Source organism: Pristiophorus japonicus, chromosome 9 (assembly GCF_044704955.1).
Source record: "Pristiophorus japonicus isolate sPriJap1 chromosome 9, sPriJap1.hap1, whole genome shotgun sequence".
Taxonomy (NCBI): Eukaryota; Metazoa; Chordata; class Chondrichthyes; family Pristiophoridae; genus Pristiophorus; species Pristiophorus japonicus.
This window is the reverse complement of record NC_091985.1, coordinates 108,555,744-108,573,269: the sequence shown is the minus strand read 5'-3', so window position 1 is coordinate 108,573,269 and position 17,526 is coordinate 108,555,744. Positions and strand designations below refer to the sequence as shown.

Genomic DNA, 17,526 nt, shown 5'->3' with positions numbered 1-17,526 from the left:
TACAAACAACCTTCCGGATATAAAAGGGGTCAGAGGGTCTAGTAAGGAAGAGGAACTGAGGGAAATCTTTATTAGTCGGGAAATTGTGTTGGGGAAATTGATGGGATTGAAGGCAGATAAATCCCCAGGGCCTGATGGCCTGCATCCTAGAGTACTTAAGGAGGTGGCCTTGGAAATAGCGGATGCATTGACAGTCATTTTCCAACATTCCATTGACTCTGGATCAGTTCCTATGGAGTGGAGGGTAGCCAATGTAACCCCACTTTTTAAAAAAGGAGGGAGAGAGAAAACAGGGAATTATAGACCGGTCAGCCTGACCTCAGTAGTGGGTAAAATGATGGAATCAATTATTAAGGATGTCATAGCAGTGCATCTGGAAAATGGTGACATGATAGGTCCAAGTCAGCATGGATTTGTGAAAGGGAAATCATGCTTGACAAATCTTCTGGAATTTTTTGAGGATGTTTCCAGTAAAGTGGACAAAGGAGAACCAGTTGATGTGGTATATTTGGACTTTCAGAAGGCTTTCGACAAGGTCCCACACAAGAGATTAATGTGCAAAGTTAAAGCACATGGGATTGGGGGTAGTGTGCTGACGTGGATTGAGAACTGGTTGTCAGACAGGAAGCAAAGAGTAGGAGTAAACGGGTACTTTTCAGAATGGCAGGCAGTGACTAGTGGAGTGCCGCAAGGTTCTGTGCTGGGGCCCCAGCTGTTTACATTGTACATTAATGATTTAGACGAGGGGATTAAATGCAGTATCTCCAAATTTGCGGATGATACTAAGTTGGGTGGCAGTGTGAGCTGCGAGGAGGATGCTATTAGGCTGCAGAGTGACTTGGATAGGTTAGGTGAGTGGGCAAATGCATGGCAGATGAAGTATAATGTGGATAAATGTGAGGTTATCCACTTTGGTGGTAAAAACAGAGAGACAGACTATTATCTGAATGGTGACAGATTAGGAAAAGGGAAGGTGCAACGAGACCTGGGTGTCATGGTACATCAGTCATTGAAGGTTGGCATGCAGGTACAGCAGGCGGTTAAGAAAGCAAATGGCATGTTGGCCTTCATAGCGAGGGGATTTGAATACAGGGGCAGGGAGGTGTTGCTACAGTTGTACAGGGCCTTGGTGAGGCCACACCTGGAGTATTGTGTACAGTTTTGGTCTCCTAACTTGAGGAAGGACATTCTTGCTATTGAGGGAGTGCAGCGAAGGTTCACCAGACTGATTCCCGGGATGGCGGGACTGACCTATCAAGAAAGATTGGATCAATTGGGCTTGTATTCACTGGAGTTCAGAAGAATGAGAGGGGACCTCATAGAAACGTTTAAAATTCTGACGGGTTTAGACAGGTTAGATGCAGAAAGAATGTTCCCAATGTTGGGGAAGTCCAGAACCAGGGGTCACAGTCTGAGGATAAGGGGTAAGCCATTTAGGACCGAGATGAGGAGAAACTTCTTCACCCAGAGAGTGGTGAACCTGTGGAATTCTCTACCACAGAAAGTAGTTGAGGCCAATTCACTAAATATATTCAAAAGGGAGTTAGATGAAGTCCTTACTACTCGGGGGATCAAGGGTTATGGCGAGAAAGCAGGAAGGGGGTACTGAAGTTTCATGTTCAGCCATGAACTCATTGAATGGCGGTGCAGGCTAGAAGGGCTGAATGGCCTGCTCCTGCACCTATTTTCTATGTTTCTATGTTTCCTACTAAAGGCAGGCGGGACTTAATTACCATGCAAAAGTCGCAGCCCAATGACATCATCCAGGCCATGACGTAATATTAACTTAATCCCGCACTATAGCAGTTTGACAGCAGAACGATGACGGGAGGTGCTGACTGGCCAGAAGAGGCAAAGGTAAGTCTTCAAACATTACTTCTGTTAGAACTCCATGTGGGACAGGAAGAGCAGGAGTGCTTCCCCCAGGTCTCCCCCGCGATTTTGAGGAAACCCGTGTCCTGGCCTTTCACTGCTCTCGAAGGAACCACCAACCTCGGCCTCGTCAATCCACGATCATCGTGAATCCCTGCTCCCACTGACTGCCATGGGTCCTGCCGCCAAATTTTGCCTTCTTTCCTGGCCAGGTAGTCAATTTCATCAGATGTCGGCCAGGCCTTCGGGAATTTTTATTTAAATAAGGCTCTGTCATTAAATCATCAGGGCCTACACATCCCTGACCTCTGTGGGTGCGCTGAACAGGCTTGCTACTGTCATTCTTGCCGCATCCCCCCCCACCCCGCCGAAAAATAGAGGCCATCATGTCTATGATGAGGATGATAGATTATTTAGATTGGTAGGGCATTATTGTAACTAGTAATATTGAGCCAGGAGGAAGGAATGGCCGTGCCAGGAATTTCTTTGCCCCAGCATACTGCCTAAGTCCAAGATAACTGCTAGCTCTAGTTGTTACTTTGATGGACAGGGCAAAACAAATTTGTTGGCCCGTGAGAGCCGGCCAGTGCCACATTTCCCACACCCCATTCTGGTGAGTGCTCCTGATATGCCAGTGCTGGTGTGGTTACCCATCATTCACACTTGAATTTACTGACTTCCCCTGATACTTGTGGGGTCAGGTGGACAAACCCTGGAATTTATGCTGCTGGAGCAATTTCTTGCATTACTATTGTACATAAAAGTTGTAAAATAAAAAAATAATTTATTAATGGTTTCATGATTTTAATGGTTAGGTATAACCCTGCTATTTTTACCACACTGCTATAAAAGCCAAGGCTAGACATTAATGTTGACATTTCTAAAAATGGCATCTTTATTAATAAAATAAGTTCAGAGGAGACATAAGCTTCAAATTAACATATTACATATAAATAAGAGAAGAAAGGCACCAAACAGAAACCAAACAATCTTCTTATTACTGAAAAATACATTTTAAAACATTTCAAAGCGATACTTAAATATCCATTTGAGCAAATTTTGTAGGATAATCTATAATAGATGAGTTGTTCCATTCAGCTCATAGAAGTATGAGGTTGTTGGCTTGACAGACTTATTGTGATTCTGCAGAAAATAAAAATAGAGCCAGTGTAAATAGAGTGGTCTGTATAATCAAAGAAGTAAGATGCTGTAGCAGTATCACACTAAATGGAGGACATTGAGCACTTGTTTAGAAACAGTAGGGTGAGAATTCCTCAGGTCACTGTGTGCAGCAAAATTTTAACTGGATTTGTCAAAATTGCCTCTGATGGCTATTTATAACAAAATCAGAGACATCTTCTATACATACGCTCTGCCAAACAGGAAATGAACACATTGACAATGTTGTTACACATTGTGCCTTCAAGAATTATTAGCCGTGTGTGAGAACATTTTTATATTAGTTATTTAAACAGTAGTAGTGAGGATGGGGACAGCATCAAACATGAAATTAGGGATGTGTGCAATAAAAGTACAGCAGTTATCATGGGCGACTTTAATCTACATATAGCTTGGGCTAACCAAACTGGTAGCAATACGGTGGAGGAGGAGTTCCTGGAGTGTATTAGGGATGGTTTTCTCGACAAATATGTCGAGGAACCAACTCGAGGGCTGGCCATCCTAAACTGGGTGATGTGTAATGAGAAAGGACTAATTAGCAATATTGTTGTGTGAGGCCCCTTGGGGAAGAGTGACCATAATATGGTAGAATTCATTATTAAGATGGAGAGTGACAGAGTTAATTCAGAGACTAGGGTCCTGAACTCAAGGAAAGGTAATTTCGATGGTATGAGACGTGAATTGGCTAGATTAGACTGGCGAGTGATACTTAAAGGGTTGACGATGGATAGGCAATGGCAGACATTTAAATATCACATGGATGAACAATTCAACAATTGTACATCACTGTCTGGAGTAAAAATAAAACAGGGAAGGTGGCTCAACCGTGGCTAACAAGGGAAATTAGGGATAGTGCTAAATCCAAGGAAGGGGCATATAAATTGGCCAGAAAAAGCAGCAAACCTGAGGACTGGGAGAAATTTAGAATCCAGCAGAGGAGGACAAAGTGTTTAATTAGGAGGGCGAAAATAGAATATGAGAGGAAGCTTGCTGGGAACATAAAGACTGACTGCAAAAGTGTCTATAGATATGTGAAGAGAAAGAGATTAGTGAAGACAAAGAGAAAGAAATTAGTGTAGGTCCCTTGCGGTCAGAATCAGGTGAATTTATAATGGTGAACAGAGAAATGGCAAACCAATTGAACAAATGCTCTGTCTTCACGAAGGAAGACACGAATAACCTTCCAGAAATACTAGGGGACAGAGGATCTAGTGAGAAGGAAGAACTAAAGGAAATCCTTATTAGTCAGGAAATTGTGTTAGGGAAATTGATGGGATTGAAGGCCGATTAATCCCCAAGGCCTGATAGTCTGCATCCCAGAGTACTTGAGGAAGTGGCCCTAGAAATAATGGATGCATTGGTGATCATTTTCCAATAGTCTATCGACTCTGGATCAGTTCCTATGGACTGGAGGATAGCACCACTTTTTTTAAAAAGAGGGAGAGATAAAACAGGGAATTATAGACCAGTGAGCCTTACATTGGTAGTGGGGAAAATGTTGGAATCAATTATTAAAGATGAAATAGCAGCGCATTTGGAAAGCAGTGACAGGATCGGTCCAAGTCAGCATGGATTTATGAAAGGGAAATCATGCTTGACAATGACATCAGTCATTGAAAGTTGGCATGCACGTACAGCAGGCGGTGAAGAAGGCAAATCGCATGTTGGCCTTCATAGCTAGGGGATTTGAGTGCAGGAGCATGGAAGTCTTACTACAGTTGTACAGGGCCTTGGTGAGGCCTCACCTGGAATATTGTGTTCAGTTTTGGTCTCCTAATCTGAGGAAGGACCTTCTTGCTAATGAGGGAGTGCAGCGAAGGTTCACCAGACTGATTCCCGGGATGGCAGGACTGACATATGAGGAGAGATTGCATCGACTGGGCCTGTATTCACTGGAGTTTAGAAGAATGAGAGGAGGTCTCATAGAAACATATACAATTCTGATGGGACTGGACAGGTTAGATGCGGGAAGAATGTTCCCGATGTTGGGGAAGTCCAGAACCAGGGGTGACACTCTAAGGATAAGGGGTAAGCCATTTAGGACCGAGATGAGGAGAAACTTCTTCACTCAGAGAGTTTTGAACCTGTGGAATTCTCTACCGCAGAGGGTTGTTGATGTCAGTTCGTTAGATATAGTCAAGAGAGAGTTAGATATGGCCCTTATGGCTAAAGGAATCAAGGGGTATGGAGAGAAAGCAGGAAAGGGGTACTGAGGGCAAATGATCAGCCATGATCTTATTGAATGGTGATGCAAGCTAGAAGGGCCGAATGGCCTACACCTACACCTATTTTCTATGTTTCTATGTTTCTATGTAAAAGCAGTGTTGATTAGTAATGTGCTGTTTGCAGCCCTCCCAGTGCACTCCCACCATAAGTTTGGGTCTCAACCCGATTTTGCACTGTCTCGTTTTGGGCCTGCCCCAAACAAGGTCACCAATGACATATGGAGCGTAGCTACAGAAAACGGGTTTCCCGGGGTTTCCTCATTTCCAGTCTGGGGATGTGATGGATGGTGGTACATCTAGTGAAACAAGGCATGCTGGCACAACTGGGGACCCAATTGGGGCTCTAGGCCCTTGTTAAAAGGAGAGATGATTGGCCAGAATCCGAAACCCTGATTTTTACTTTATATGTGTGGCAAGAATGGGGTGCGTTTGGGTCAGCCCAAGTTTTAGCTTGATTGACTTAATATTAATTATATATGGTGGCTTTTATTAGAATTATTACTTAATTACTCTTCATTTCACTCAAAACCTCCTATTAAAGCATTGTAGTGCACTTATGCCAACTCTTTAAAAATATCTTAAGTATTTAATAAAGAAGGATGACCGACTGTGTAGGGTCTTTCATTCTTCGATATGATGCCTCCATCACACACACTAGTGGACACCGTGAAGTTATTATTTGGGGGCCAAAGCACTTTACAGCCAATGAAGTACTTTTGGAGTATGGTCCCTGTTGTAATGTACATAACACCCCAATGCTCCCATGAGCCCATTGCCTTGATCCATTAGGAAAATCATTTAGCAGTTTTTTGTTTGTTGATTTTCTCTGCACTGTAAATTGAAATGAATTGTCATTTTGATATCCTATTATGTTGCATGGCCAGCACCACCTGAGATTTTCTATGTCACCTGATATAGGCACAGATCATATTCTGGGAACCTACATGGTGGTCAAAGCACTCTCGTGATATTTCAATATTGGCATAAATTATATCAGGTGACATAGTAAATCTCAGGTGGTGCTGGCCATGCAACATAATAGGGTATCAAAATGACAATTCATTTCAATTTACAGTACAGAGAAAATCAATAAACAAAAAACTGCTAAGTGATTTTCCAAATGGATCAAGGCAATGGGCTCATGGGAGCATGGGGTGTTATGTACATTACAACAGTGACTATACTCCAAAAGTACTTAATTGGCTGTAAAGTGCTTTGGCCCCCAAATAACAACTTCATGGTGGGGCGGACAATAATCAAGGGAATAATGGAGGTATGTGAAAAAGGAACGGCAGTAATCATGGGGGATTTTAACCTACATATCGATTGGTCAAATCAAATCGCACGGGGTAGCCTTGAGGAGGAATTCATAGTATACATACGGGATTGTTTCTTAGAACAGTATGTTACAGAACCTACAAGGGAACAAGCTATCTTAGATCTGGTCCTGTATAATGAGACAGGAATAATAAACGATCTCCTAGTAAAAGATCCTCTCAGAATGAGTGATCACAGTATGGTTGAATTTGTAATACAGATTGAGGGTGAGGAAGTAGTGTCTCAAACGAGCGTACTATGCTTAAACAAAGGGGACTACAGTGGGATGAGGGCAGAGTTGGCTAAAGTAGACTGGGAACACAGACTAAACGATGGCACAATTGAGGAACAGTGGAGGACTTTTAAGGAGCTCTTTCATAGTGCTCAACAAAAATATATTCCAGTGAAGAAGAAGGGCGGTGAGAAGGGATAACCAGCCGTGGATAACCAAGGAAATAAAGGAAAGTATCAAATTAAAAACCAATGCGTACAAGGTGGCCAAGGTTAGTGGGAAACTAGAAGATTGGGAACATTTTAAATGACAGCAAAGAATGACTAAGAAAGCAATAAAGAAAGGAAAGATAGATCATGAAAGTAAACTTGCGCAAAACATAAAAACAGATAGTAAAAGCTTTTACCGATATAGAAAACAGAAGAGAGTGACTAAAGTAAATGTTGGTCCCTTAGAAGATGAGAAGGGGGATTTAATAATGGGAAATGTGGAAATGGCTGAGCCATTAAACAATTATTTTGCTTCGGTCTTCACAGTGGAAGACACAAAAACCATGCCAAAAATTGCTGGTCATGGGAATGTGGGAAGGGAGGACCTTGAGACAATCACTATCACTAGGGAGGTAGTGCTGGACAGGCTAATGGGACTCAAGGTAGACAAGTCCCCTGGTCCTGATGAAATGCATCCCAGGGTATTAAAAGAGATGGCGGAAGTTATAGCAGATGTATTCGTAATAATCTGCCAAAATTCTCTGGACTCTGGGGAGGTACCAGCGGATTGGAAAGCAGCTAATGAAACGCCTCTGTTTAAAAAAGGGGGCAGACAAAAGGCAGGTAACTATAGGCCGGTTAGTTTAACATCTGTAGTGGGGAAAATGCTTGAAGCTATCATGAAGGAAGAAACAGCAGGACATCTAGATAGGAATAGTGCAATCAAGCAGACGCAGCATGGATTCATGAAGGGGAAATCATGTTTAACTAATTTACTGGAATTCTTTGAGGATATAACGAGCATGTTGGATAGAGGTGTACCGATTGATGTGGTGTATTTAGATTTCCAAAAGGCAATCGATAAGGTGCCACACAAAAGGTTACTGCAGAAGATAAAGGTACGCGGAGTCAGAGGAAATGTATTAGCATGGATCGAGAATTGGCTGGCTAACAGAAAGCAGAGACTCGGGATAAATGGGTCCTTTTCGGGTTGGAAATCGGTGGTTAGTGGTGTGCCACAGGGATCGGTGCTGGGACCACAACTGTTTACAATATACATAGATGACCTGGAAGAGGGGACAGAGTGTAGTATAACAAAATTTGCAGATGACTCAAAGATTAGTGGGAAAGCGGGTTGTGTAGAGGACACAGAGAGGTTGCAGAGAGATTTAGATAGGTTAAGCGAATGGGTTAAGGTTTGGCAGATGGAATACAATGTTGGAAAATGTGAGGTCATCCACCTTGGAAAAAAAAACAGTAAAAGGGAATATTATTTGAATGGGGAGAAATTACAACATGCTGCAGTGCAGAGGGACCTTAGGGGTCCTTGTGCATGAATCCCAAAAAATTAGTTTGCAGGTGCAGCAGGTAATCAGGAAGGCGAATGGAATGTTGGCCTTCATTGCGAGAGAGATGGAGTACAAAAGCAACTGTACAGGGTATTGGTGAGGCCGCACCTGGAGTACTGTGTGCAGTTTTGGTCACCTACTTAAGGAAGGATATACTAGCTTTGGAGGGGGTACAGAGACGATTCACTAGGCTGATTTCGGAGATGAGGGGGTTACCTTATGATGATAGATTGAGTAGACTGGGTCTTTACTCGTTGGAGTTCAGAGGATGAGGTGTGATCTTATGGAAACATTTAAAATAATGAAAGGGATAGACAAGATAGAGGCAGAGAGGTTGTTTCCATTGGTCAGGGAGACTAGAACTAGGGGGCACAGCCTCAAAATACGGGGGAGCCAATTTAAAACCGAGTTGAGAAGGAATTTCTTCTCCCAGAGGGTTGTGAATCTGTGGAATTCTCTGCCCAAGGAAGCAGTTGAGGCTAGCTCATTGAATGTATTCAAATCACAGATAGATAGATTTTTAACCAATAAGGGAATTAAGGGTTGTGGGGAGTGGGCGGGTAAGTGGAGCTGAGTCCACGGCCAGATCAGCCATGATCTTTTTGAATGGCGGAGCAGGCTCGCGGAGCTAGATGACCTACTCCTGTTCCTAATTCTTATGTTCTTATGTTCTTATATCAGGTGGTCATGAAATGGGCTATATAAATGCAAGTCTTTCTTTTCTTTCTTTAAATGATGCATCATATTGAAGAATGAATAAAATTTTGCTAGGTAGCATTATTTCTTCTTCATTCAAATATTCAACACAATGCTGCAGAAGCCAATAGCACTTAAGGTGAAGCTGAAAGGAAGGGGCAGGAAGTATCGAGCCAGAAATCGCAGTTCTAGAACAGATTGGCCAAAAACTATGGGTTCTAATTCAAAATAATAGTGTTTTACAAATGTACAACAGTTATTTCATTTAATGAATTTACCGATAATGCCAAATGGACATCTGTTTCAAGGATGTCTAAGAAGCAGTCAGTCGATGATCAGCATAAGCTCTTAAAGAGCCAGTGCCAGAGAAGTAGTAGCAGTCAAGAAAGTAGTCCACTGTCCATTTTATGAGCCTTTATCTTAAAAGCTGGTCTTCCTAAGAGCTTGGGCCATAGGTGATACGAGAAGTGTCATTCCAATTCTGATTTATAGGGAGGTGTATAGGATGATAAAATTACAATATATTGTCTCAAATCTTTGACAGGAAATATAAGTATATGCTAATTTCTTGAACAGGTGCAAATTAAATAGGACTAATCGATGACTACCTGGATATCACTAACCCAGAGAGCTAGAACTGCAGCTACCAATTTAGCAGTCTTCCAATATGGAAACAAGAATTCATGGAGTAGAGTTTCCACTTTGGGCACAATCGGCAATAGGGGCACAAATTGTACTTCAAATTGGTTTTCCAAAATGAAGTTATGGTTCACATTTCTGCTCGCACTCATTTGTATAGCACAAATGTAAAATCTTCCATGAACCAGCGCAATCGGGCAGCGTAATAGAACGCAATTGTTTTTTTTCCTTGCATTAAAATATATTCTTTGATGTATTTAAGTGTGGTAACTTGGTGCAGTTTTATTCAACAGCTGAAAATGAATTTATCACAAAATATAAACATTTTTAATAAGAGTGTCTGGTCCATCAGCTGTGATTATAAATCACTGAAAATAACTTTAAAAAAACAGAACCATTCACTAGTTTCATTGGTGTGCACGAGACAGTTTTTTTTTAGCAAATTAAATATTTTTAAATATTTATAAACATTTAAAACGTGCCTACTAGTGCGTGCGTGCCTAAACAAAATTGCTTAATTTTAAAAGCCTTCTGTTTTGTGGGCGGGGTCGGCTTCCAGCGTGATGTTTTTTAAACGAGCGTTAAAGAAACTTGATTTACATTCGACATCATTTGCGCTTAAAATTCCTCGATCTTTTATCCTGGTTTGGCCAATTTCCAGCGAATTAACGGAAACTCTAGGCCCATATGTATTAAGAGGTTCAAAATGGGGGGAGGGGTGGGTGGTTATTTGACTTGTAAAGAACTAAATTGAGATTCCATTTAGGGACAATTGATGGCACATCAAAGATGGGAGGAAAAGTAAAGTGTGAGGAGGACACAAAAAATCTGCAAAAAGACATAGACAGGCTAAGTGAGTGGGCAAAAATTTGGCAGATGGAGTATAATGTTGTAAAGTATGAGGTCATGCACTTTGGCAGAAAAAAATCAAAGAGCATGTTATTATTTAAATGGAGAAAGATTGTAAAGTGCTGCAGTACAGTGGGACCTGGAGGTACTTGTGCATGAAACACAAAAGGTTAGTATGCAGGTACAGCAACTGATCAGGAAGACCAATGGAACTTGGCCTTTATTGCAAAGGGGATGGAGTATAAAAGCAGGGAAGTCTTGTTACAGTTGTACAGGGTATTGGTGAGGCCACACCTGGAATACTGCGTGCAGTTTTGGTTTCAATATTTACGAAAGGATACACTTGCTTTGGAGGCAGTTCAGAGAAGGTTCACTAGGTTGATCCCAGAGATGAGGGGGTTGACTTATGAGAAAAGGTTGAGTAAGTTGGGCCTCTACTCATTGGAATTCAGAAGAATGAGAGGTGATCTTATCGAAACATATAAGATTATGAGGGGGCTTGACAAGGTGGATGCAGAGAGGATGTTTCCACTGATGGGTGAGACTAGAACTAGAGGGCAAGATCTTAGAATAAGGGGCCACCCATTTAAAACAGATGAGGAGAAACTTCTCTGAGGTTTGTAAATCTATGGAATTCACTGCCTCAGAGAGCTGTAGAAGCTGGGACATTGCATACATTTAAGACAGAAATAGAAAGTTTCTTAAATGATAAGGGGATAAGGGGTTATGGGGAGTGGGCAGGGAAGTGGAGCTGAGTCCATGATCAGATAAGCCATGATCTTATTGAATGGCGGAGCAGGCTCAAGGGGCCGTATGGCCTACTCCTGCTCCTATTTCTTACGTTCTTATGTTCTTATTAAGATTCAATTTCCAGATGATGATCATGAATCCTAACAAACCTGATGAAATAGGGTCAAGAAAGGCTGAAATTGCAGATAGATGAATAGAGCTAGGTTTCAGTCACAGGTTGAGAAGATGTTGCAATTACTGAAGGATGGAAGTTCTCCACAGGAGAGGAGACTGAGAGATTTTATTAAACAGCATTGTGTGAATTTTTTTGAGTTATTGTTGTAAGCCTGATTAGTGGATTGCTTGCATAAAGCCAGTAGAATGTTCACTATGGTCAATGGTATACCTGGTTTGAGCAATTGCTTCCTTTCAAGAGCCACACCATCTCAACAACCATTTCCATATGAAGACTCTGACATGAAAGCTGAGGGAGATCTCTCCTGCAGGGTAGTGAGATTGAGTAAGCATGGTTCAATACCAGTAGCGAACCATGATTTGCAAGGCCAAAAGGGGATTATCAAAAGCATCTTTTCTCCCTCTGCTCTGATTTTCTGTAGCACCCTTGAGATCATGAGAAGGCAAGCAAATAGGTACAGAATCTATGGCCCTGATATTAACGTGGAAGTTGGGGAGGTCCACTGGCAGGTGACAAATGTGCAAGATCATGGGATGCTTGGGAGTGTCCGATTTCAACGGGAATGCTTCATTATCATTTTACTTCTGTATTTTGCATCTTCACTGCGTGATTGGACAAAATGCGGTGCCGCATGATGTGATTTCCTGAAATGGCACTGTCAACACATTCTTCAAAGTCATGCCAGTGCCACTTGTGTTTCATCTGCCTGATTGTTGCTCTCAGCAAATGCACTGCAACCATCGGATGCACACATTCCTTACAGCCACTCGTACGTCAGCCGTGCCATCTTGCAGAAAAGAGCACATAATGCCAGAGAGGGGGCAAGGATCTGAAGCGGACCGCCACATAATGTGAAGCACACCAGTGCAGAACAGGAGGCTTTGGAGAAAAGCAACATAACAGCCTCTCTGAGCATCGGAGATGGCAAGACCGGTAGTTCATTGCTGCAGGGTGACAGAATTCATGTCTCAGGCCCACATCTCCTACAAAACTATGTCATCTTGACTTGAATTGAACACTGAGTGAAATATGATCATCTTGCCTGGTTCCATTCTTATTAATCTAATCATAGCCAGAGAATCACCTGCAACAGCTTCTCTTACCATCCCCGCATCGTTACTTCTGGTGTCCCCAAGGATCTATCCTTGGCCCCCTCCTAATTCTCATCTACATGTTGCCCCTTGGCGACATCATCCAGAAACACAGCATCAGTTTCCACATGTACGCTGATGACACCCAGCTCTACCTCACTACTTCTCTTGAATCCTCAACGGTTTCTAAATTGTCAAACTGTTTATCCGACATCTAGTTCTGGATGAGCAGAAATTTTCTCCAATTGAATATTGGGAAGATCATAGCCATTGTTTTCGGTCCCCACCACAAACTCTGTTCCCTAGCCACTGACTCCATCCCTATCCCCATCTTCTGTCTGAGGCTGAACCAGGCTGTTCACAACCTTGGTGTCATATTTGACCCTGAAATTAGCTTTTGACCACATATCCGCAGCATAACCTATTTCCACCTCCGTAACATCACCTGTCTCCATCCTTCATCTGCTGCTGAAGCCCTCATCCATGCCTTTGTTATTGCTAGTCTTGACTATTCCAACACAGTCCTGGTTGGCCTCTCATACTCGACCCTACGTAGACTAGAGGTGGGGAGGAATCTACTCGATTGCCATAGATGAAACAAGACGTTCACTGTCAGTCATCAGTACGTTCACCAGATTCGGAACTCCAGTGCCAGGACTCTAAAACCATGACCTTCAAACTCTGGTTAATCCTGGCAATAAATGCATCAAACAGTTTTGCATCCTAATTAAACAATGCCCATAGTTTATCAGGCAGACGTTTGTCCTCTTCCTTAGGAGTATCATTTTCCCATTTGAAGATCAATTATTTTCAGGGTGATCTCCTATGGTAGAGTGGACATGGAATGTGTGGACTATCCCACCAGCAAAGATGATAACGGGTATCCTAGCTATAAGGTCTCAAATAGAGAAGCTGATTGAGTCAAGATTCTATTCAAAGCCTTTTGACATGCAACTGAGGATATCAAAGTGGTGACACTGACATTTCTTCATTGTTGGCAGCACACGGATTCAAATATTCTCCAAGAGTTACAGGAAATTCATCAGGGTTGGACCTAACATGATCATGGGATCAAGCTTAGCTTCCCTATTGCTTACTGTCTAAGCTCACACAACCAACTAAAAAATCTTTTGCCCACAAAAATGGGCCGGCCGCAATGCGGGATCAAACTGCGCCCGTTCAAAATAATGCAGGCAGCACGTTAACTTCATTCTGCCTGTTGATTTATATGATTGTGGCGTTCAGCCCAGCGCTGAACAGGCTGCTGAGTGGATGAATACTCAGCAGGGGCCCAAGCTCTTGCGAGGCTAGCACCAATTAACGCTAGCCTGCACTTCATAAAAGCAATCTACACCTCTTAAAGGGGAGATGCATTCTGACTGCAGCAGCTGATTCAAGTGGCTGGGAAACAGTCAGAGCAGCAAAAAGTACGAGTGATGCTCCATGATGCTTCAATACAGCACTGGAGGCTTAGGTGCAAGAGGTGAACACAGAGTTCCTGTTACCACCAGGGGCCAAGAGACTCTCCACGCAAATGCGGAAAAGGCAATGGGTACAAATAGCTGTCATAGTCAATACCAGCAGGGTAGCCCCGAGGACCTGGGCGCAGCGCAAGGTGAAAATTAATGACCTCACAAGAGTGGTCAAGGTCAGTGAATTAATCTTCGAATGCCATATCCCACCATCTGCACCACTAATCTCACACACTGCTCAATGCACCAAACCCCCATCACTCACCTACCAACAATCTCTACCAAACATGACCCGTATCTCACATTTATAGCTTCACCTCACCATCACATACTTACCACTACTGCAAGCCTTACACCCACATCTCCCAGATTGCACACACTGTCAGATATTCAACCAGAACAGACATATCACCCAAACACATTCCACCACACTCAATTACACACTTTCCTTTCTCTTGCAGGATAAAGTAGCTCGCAACTGGTGGCAGCCAGGCATGCCTGCATAACCTGACCTCGATAGAGACTGTTATGTATGCAACACTATGTAACCAGCATTCTACTGCCACCAGAGCGCGTATCTGTTGGAGTCCCAAGGGATCCCAGCATCCCTTGGGAGCACTGTATATAAGTAGGCCTCCCATGTTGTACAAACACTCTGGAGTTAGAATAAAGAGACTAAGGTCACACTTACTTACATCTACAGTACTCAGTCACATTGGTTTATTCAAGACATAACAACTGGCGACGAGATAACGAACCATGCAGAGAATGCAGAGAACTGTTGGTATCCTGGAGAAATTCTCAGAAGGGAACGATTGGGAGGCCTTTGTGGAGCGACTCGACCAATACTTCATGGCCAGCGAAGGGAGTGTGAACACTGCCAAACGAAGGGTGATACTCCTCACTGTTTGCGGGGCACCAACCTATGGCCTCATGAAGAATCTTCTTGCTCAGGTGAAACCAGCAACCAAATCGTATGAACAACTGTGTATGCTGGTCCGGGAGCACCTAAATCCGAAGGAGAGCGTTCTGATGGCAAGGTATCGATTTGACACATGTCAATGGTCTGAAGGCCAGGAAGTAGCAAACTACGTCACCGAACTAAGGCTACTTGCAAGATATTGCGAATTCGATGGATTCCTGGAGCAAATGCTAAAAGACATTTTTGTGCTTGGCATTGGCCACGAGGTTATCCTTCGCAAACTATTGACTGTTGAAACACCGAATCTGAGCATAGCCATAACATAGCCCAGGCATTTATGTCCACCAGAAATAACACAAAGATGTTTCGGCAAGTACTGTACACAAAGTAACGTTGTTTTCAGGCAGGAATGCATATGGCAGAACTACCACGCCTGCAGCTGCATGATCTCAGATGAACCAGAGTCCGCCATGAAGCGTGAATGCGAGGCAGCTAACACCTTGTTGGCGCTGCGGAGGTGATCATCGAGCCCATCAATGCCGCTTCAAACACTATGCGTGCAAAGGCTGTGGAACAATGGGACACCTCCAGCGAATGTGCAGATGAGCTGCAAACCCTGCAAACCACCACGTTGCAGAGGAAGACTGATCGATGGCGGATCAAACTGAACTAGAGACTCAAACCGAGGAGGCAGAAGTGTACGGGGTACACACCTTCACCACGAAATGTCCACCGATCATGTTAAAAGTTGAACTGAACAGAATTCCAGTATCCATGGAATTGGACACGGGTGCGAGTCAGTCCATTATGAGCAAAAAGGCCTTCGACAGGCTGTGGAGCAACAAGGCATACAGGCCCAAGCTGAGCCCCACTCACACAAAGCTGAGAACTTACACGAAAGAGCTGATCCCTGTAATTGGCAGCGCAGCAGTAAAAGTGCTGGAGCAGTGCACGAACTACCACTATGGCTAGTACCAGGAGATGTCCCCACACTGTTCGGCAGAAGCTGGCTGGGAAAAATCCGCTGGAACTGAGATGACAACCGAATGCTTTCGTCTATTGACGATGTCTCATATGCCCAGGATCTGAACAAATTTCCGTTGTTGTTTGAGCCAGGCATCGGAAGTTTCTCGGGGGCAAAGGTGCAGATCCACTTGATTCCCAATACACGACCCATCCACCACAAGGCACGGGCGATGCCATATATGATGCGAGAGAAAGTGGAAATCAAGCTGGATAGACTGCAACGAGAGAGCATCATCGCGCCGGTGGAGCTCAATGAGTGGGCCAGTCCTATTGTTCCGGTTCTCAAGGGCGATGACACGGTCAGAATTTGTGGGGACTATAAAGTAATGACTAACCATTTTTCTCTGCAGGACCAGTACCCGCTACCCAAGGCAGACGACCTATTTGCGACACTGGCAGGAGAAGACGTTCATCAAGTTGGACCTGACCTCAGCCTACATGACGCAGGAGCTGGTGGCACCTTCGCAAGGCCTCATCTGCATCAACACATACAAAGGTCTGTTCATCTACAATAGATGCCCGTTTGGGATTTGATTGGCCGCGGCTATTTTTCAAAGGAACATGGAGAGTCTGCTAAAGTCGGTTCCGCGCACTGTGGTTTTTCAGGACGACATATTGATCACAGGTCTGGACACCATTGAACACTTGCAGAATCTGGAAGAGGTTCTTGGTCAGCTAGATCGTGTGGAACTCAGGTCGAAGTGTGTTTTCCTGAATTCAGAGGTCGAGATCTTAGGGAGAAGAATCTCGGCAGGCGGCATCAGACCCACTGACGCCAAGACGGAGGCCATCAAGAACGCGCTGAGACCACAGAACGTGACGGAGCTGCGGTCGTTCCTGGGACTCCTCAATTATTTTGGTAATTTCCTCCCCGGGTTAAGCACCTTGCTAGAACCCCTACACGTGTTGCTACGCAAGGGAGATGACTGGGTATGGGGGAAATCACAAGAGACAGCTTTTGAGAAAGCCCAAAATCTGTTATGTTCCAACGAACTGCTTGTCCTGTATGATCCTTGTAAACGTTTAGTACTAGCTTGCGGTGCGTTTTCGTATGGGTTGGGTGTGTGTTACAACAAGCAAACGAATCGGGAACATTGCAACCGGTCGCTTATGTGTCCAGGAGCTTGTCCAAGGCCGAAAGGGCCTACAGCATGATTGAAAAAGAAGCTCTGGCATGCGTTTACGGGGTAAAAAAAATGCATCAGTATCTGTTTGGGCTTAAGTTCAAGTTAGAAACTGACCATAAGCTGCTCATATCGCTATTCTCCGAGAGCAAAGGTATCAATACCAAAGATGGGCGCTCATGCTATCTGCATATAACTATGTAATTTGCCACAAACCAGGCACAGAGAACTGCGCTGATGCTCTCAGTCAGCCACCATTGCCCACCACCAGGGTGAAAATGGCACAGCCTGCAGACTTGCCCTTGGTGATGGATGCATTTGAAAATGAAAAGTCACCCATTACGGCCCACCAGATTAGGACCTGGACCAGCCAGGATCCATTACTGTCCCTTGTAAAAA

The 17,526-nt window shown here is 43.7% G+C and overlaps 1 protein-coding gene across 7 annotated transcripts in view; it reads right to left on the bottom strand.

Annotated features, from left to right (window-relative positions):
- Positions 1 to 2,794: 2,794 nt before the first annotated feature.
- The window catches only part of LOC139272658 (potassium/sodium hyperpolarization-activated cyclic nucleotide-gated channel 1-like), a 609,801-nt gene continuing 595,069 nt past the window's right edge, over positions 2,795 to 17,526 (bottom strand). For all 7 annotated transcript variants that reach the window (XR_011594930.1, XM_070888734.1, XM_070888738.1 and 4 more), the window contains one exon: positions 2,795 to 3,015. Coding sequence is in view for 1 of the 7 variants with exons in the window: in XM_070888738.1 (XP_070744839.1) it covers positions 3,005 to 3,015 (11 nt within the window). In the remaining 6 variants the exon portion in view is untranslated. The remainder of the gene's footprint in view (positions 3,016 to 17,526) is intronic.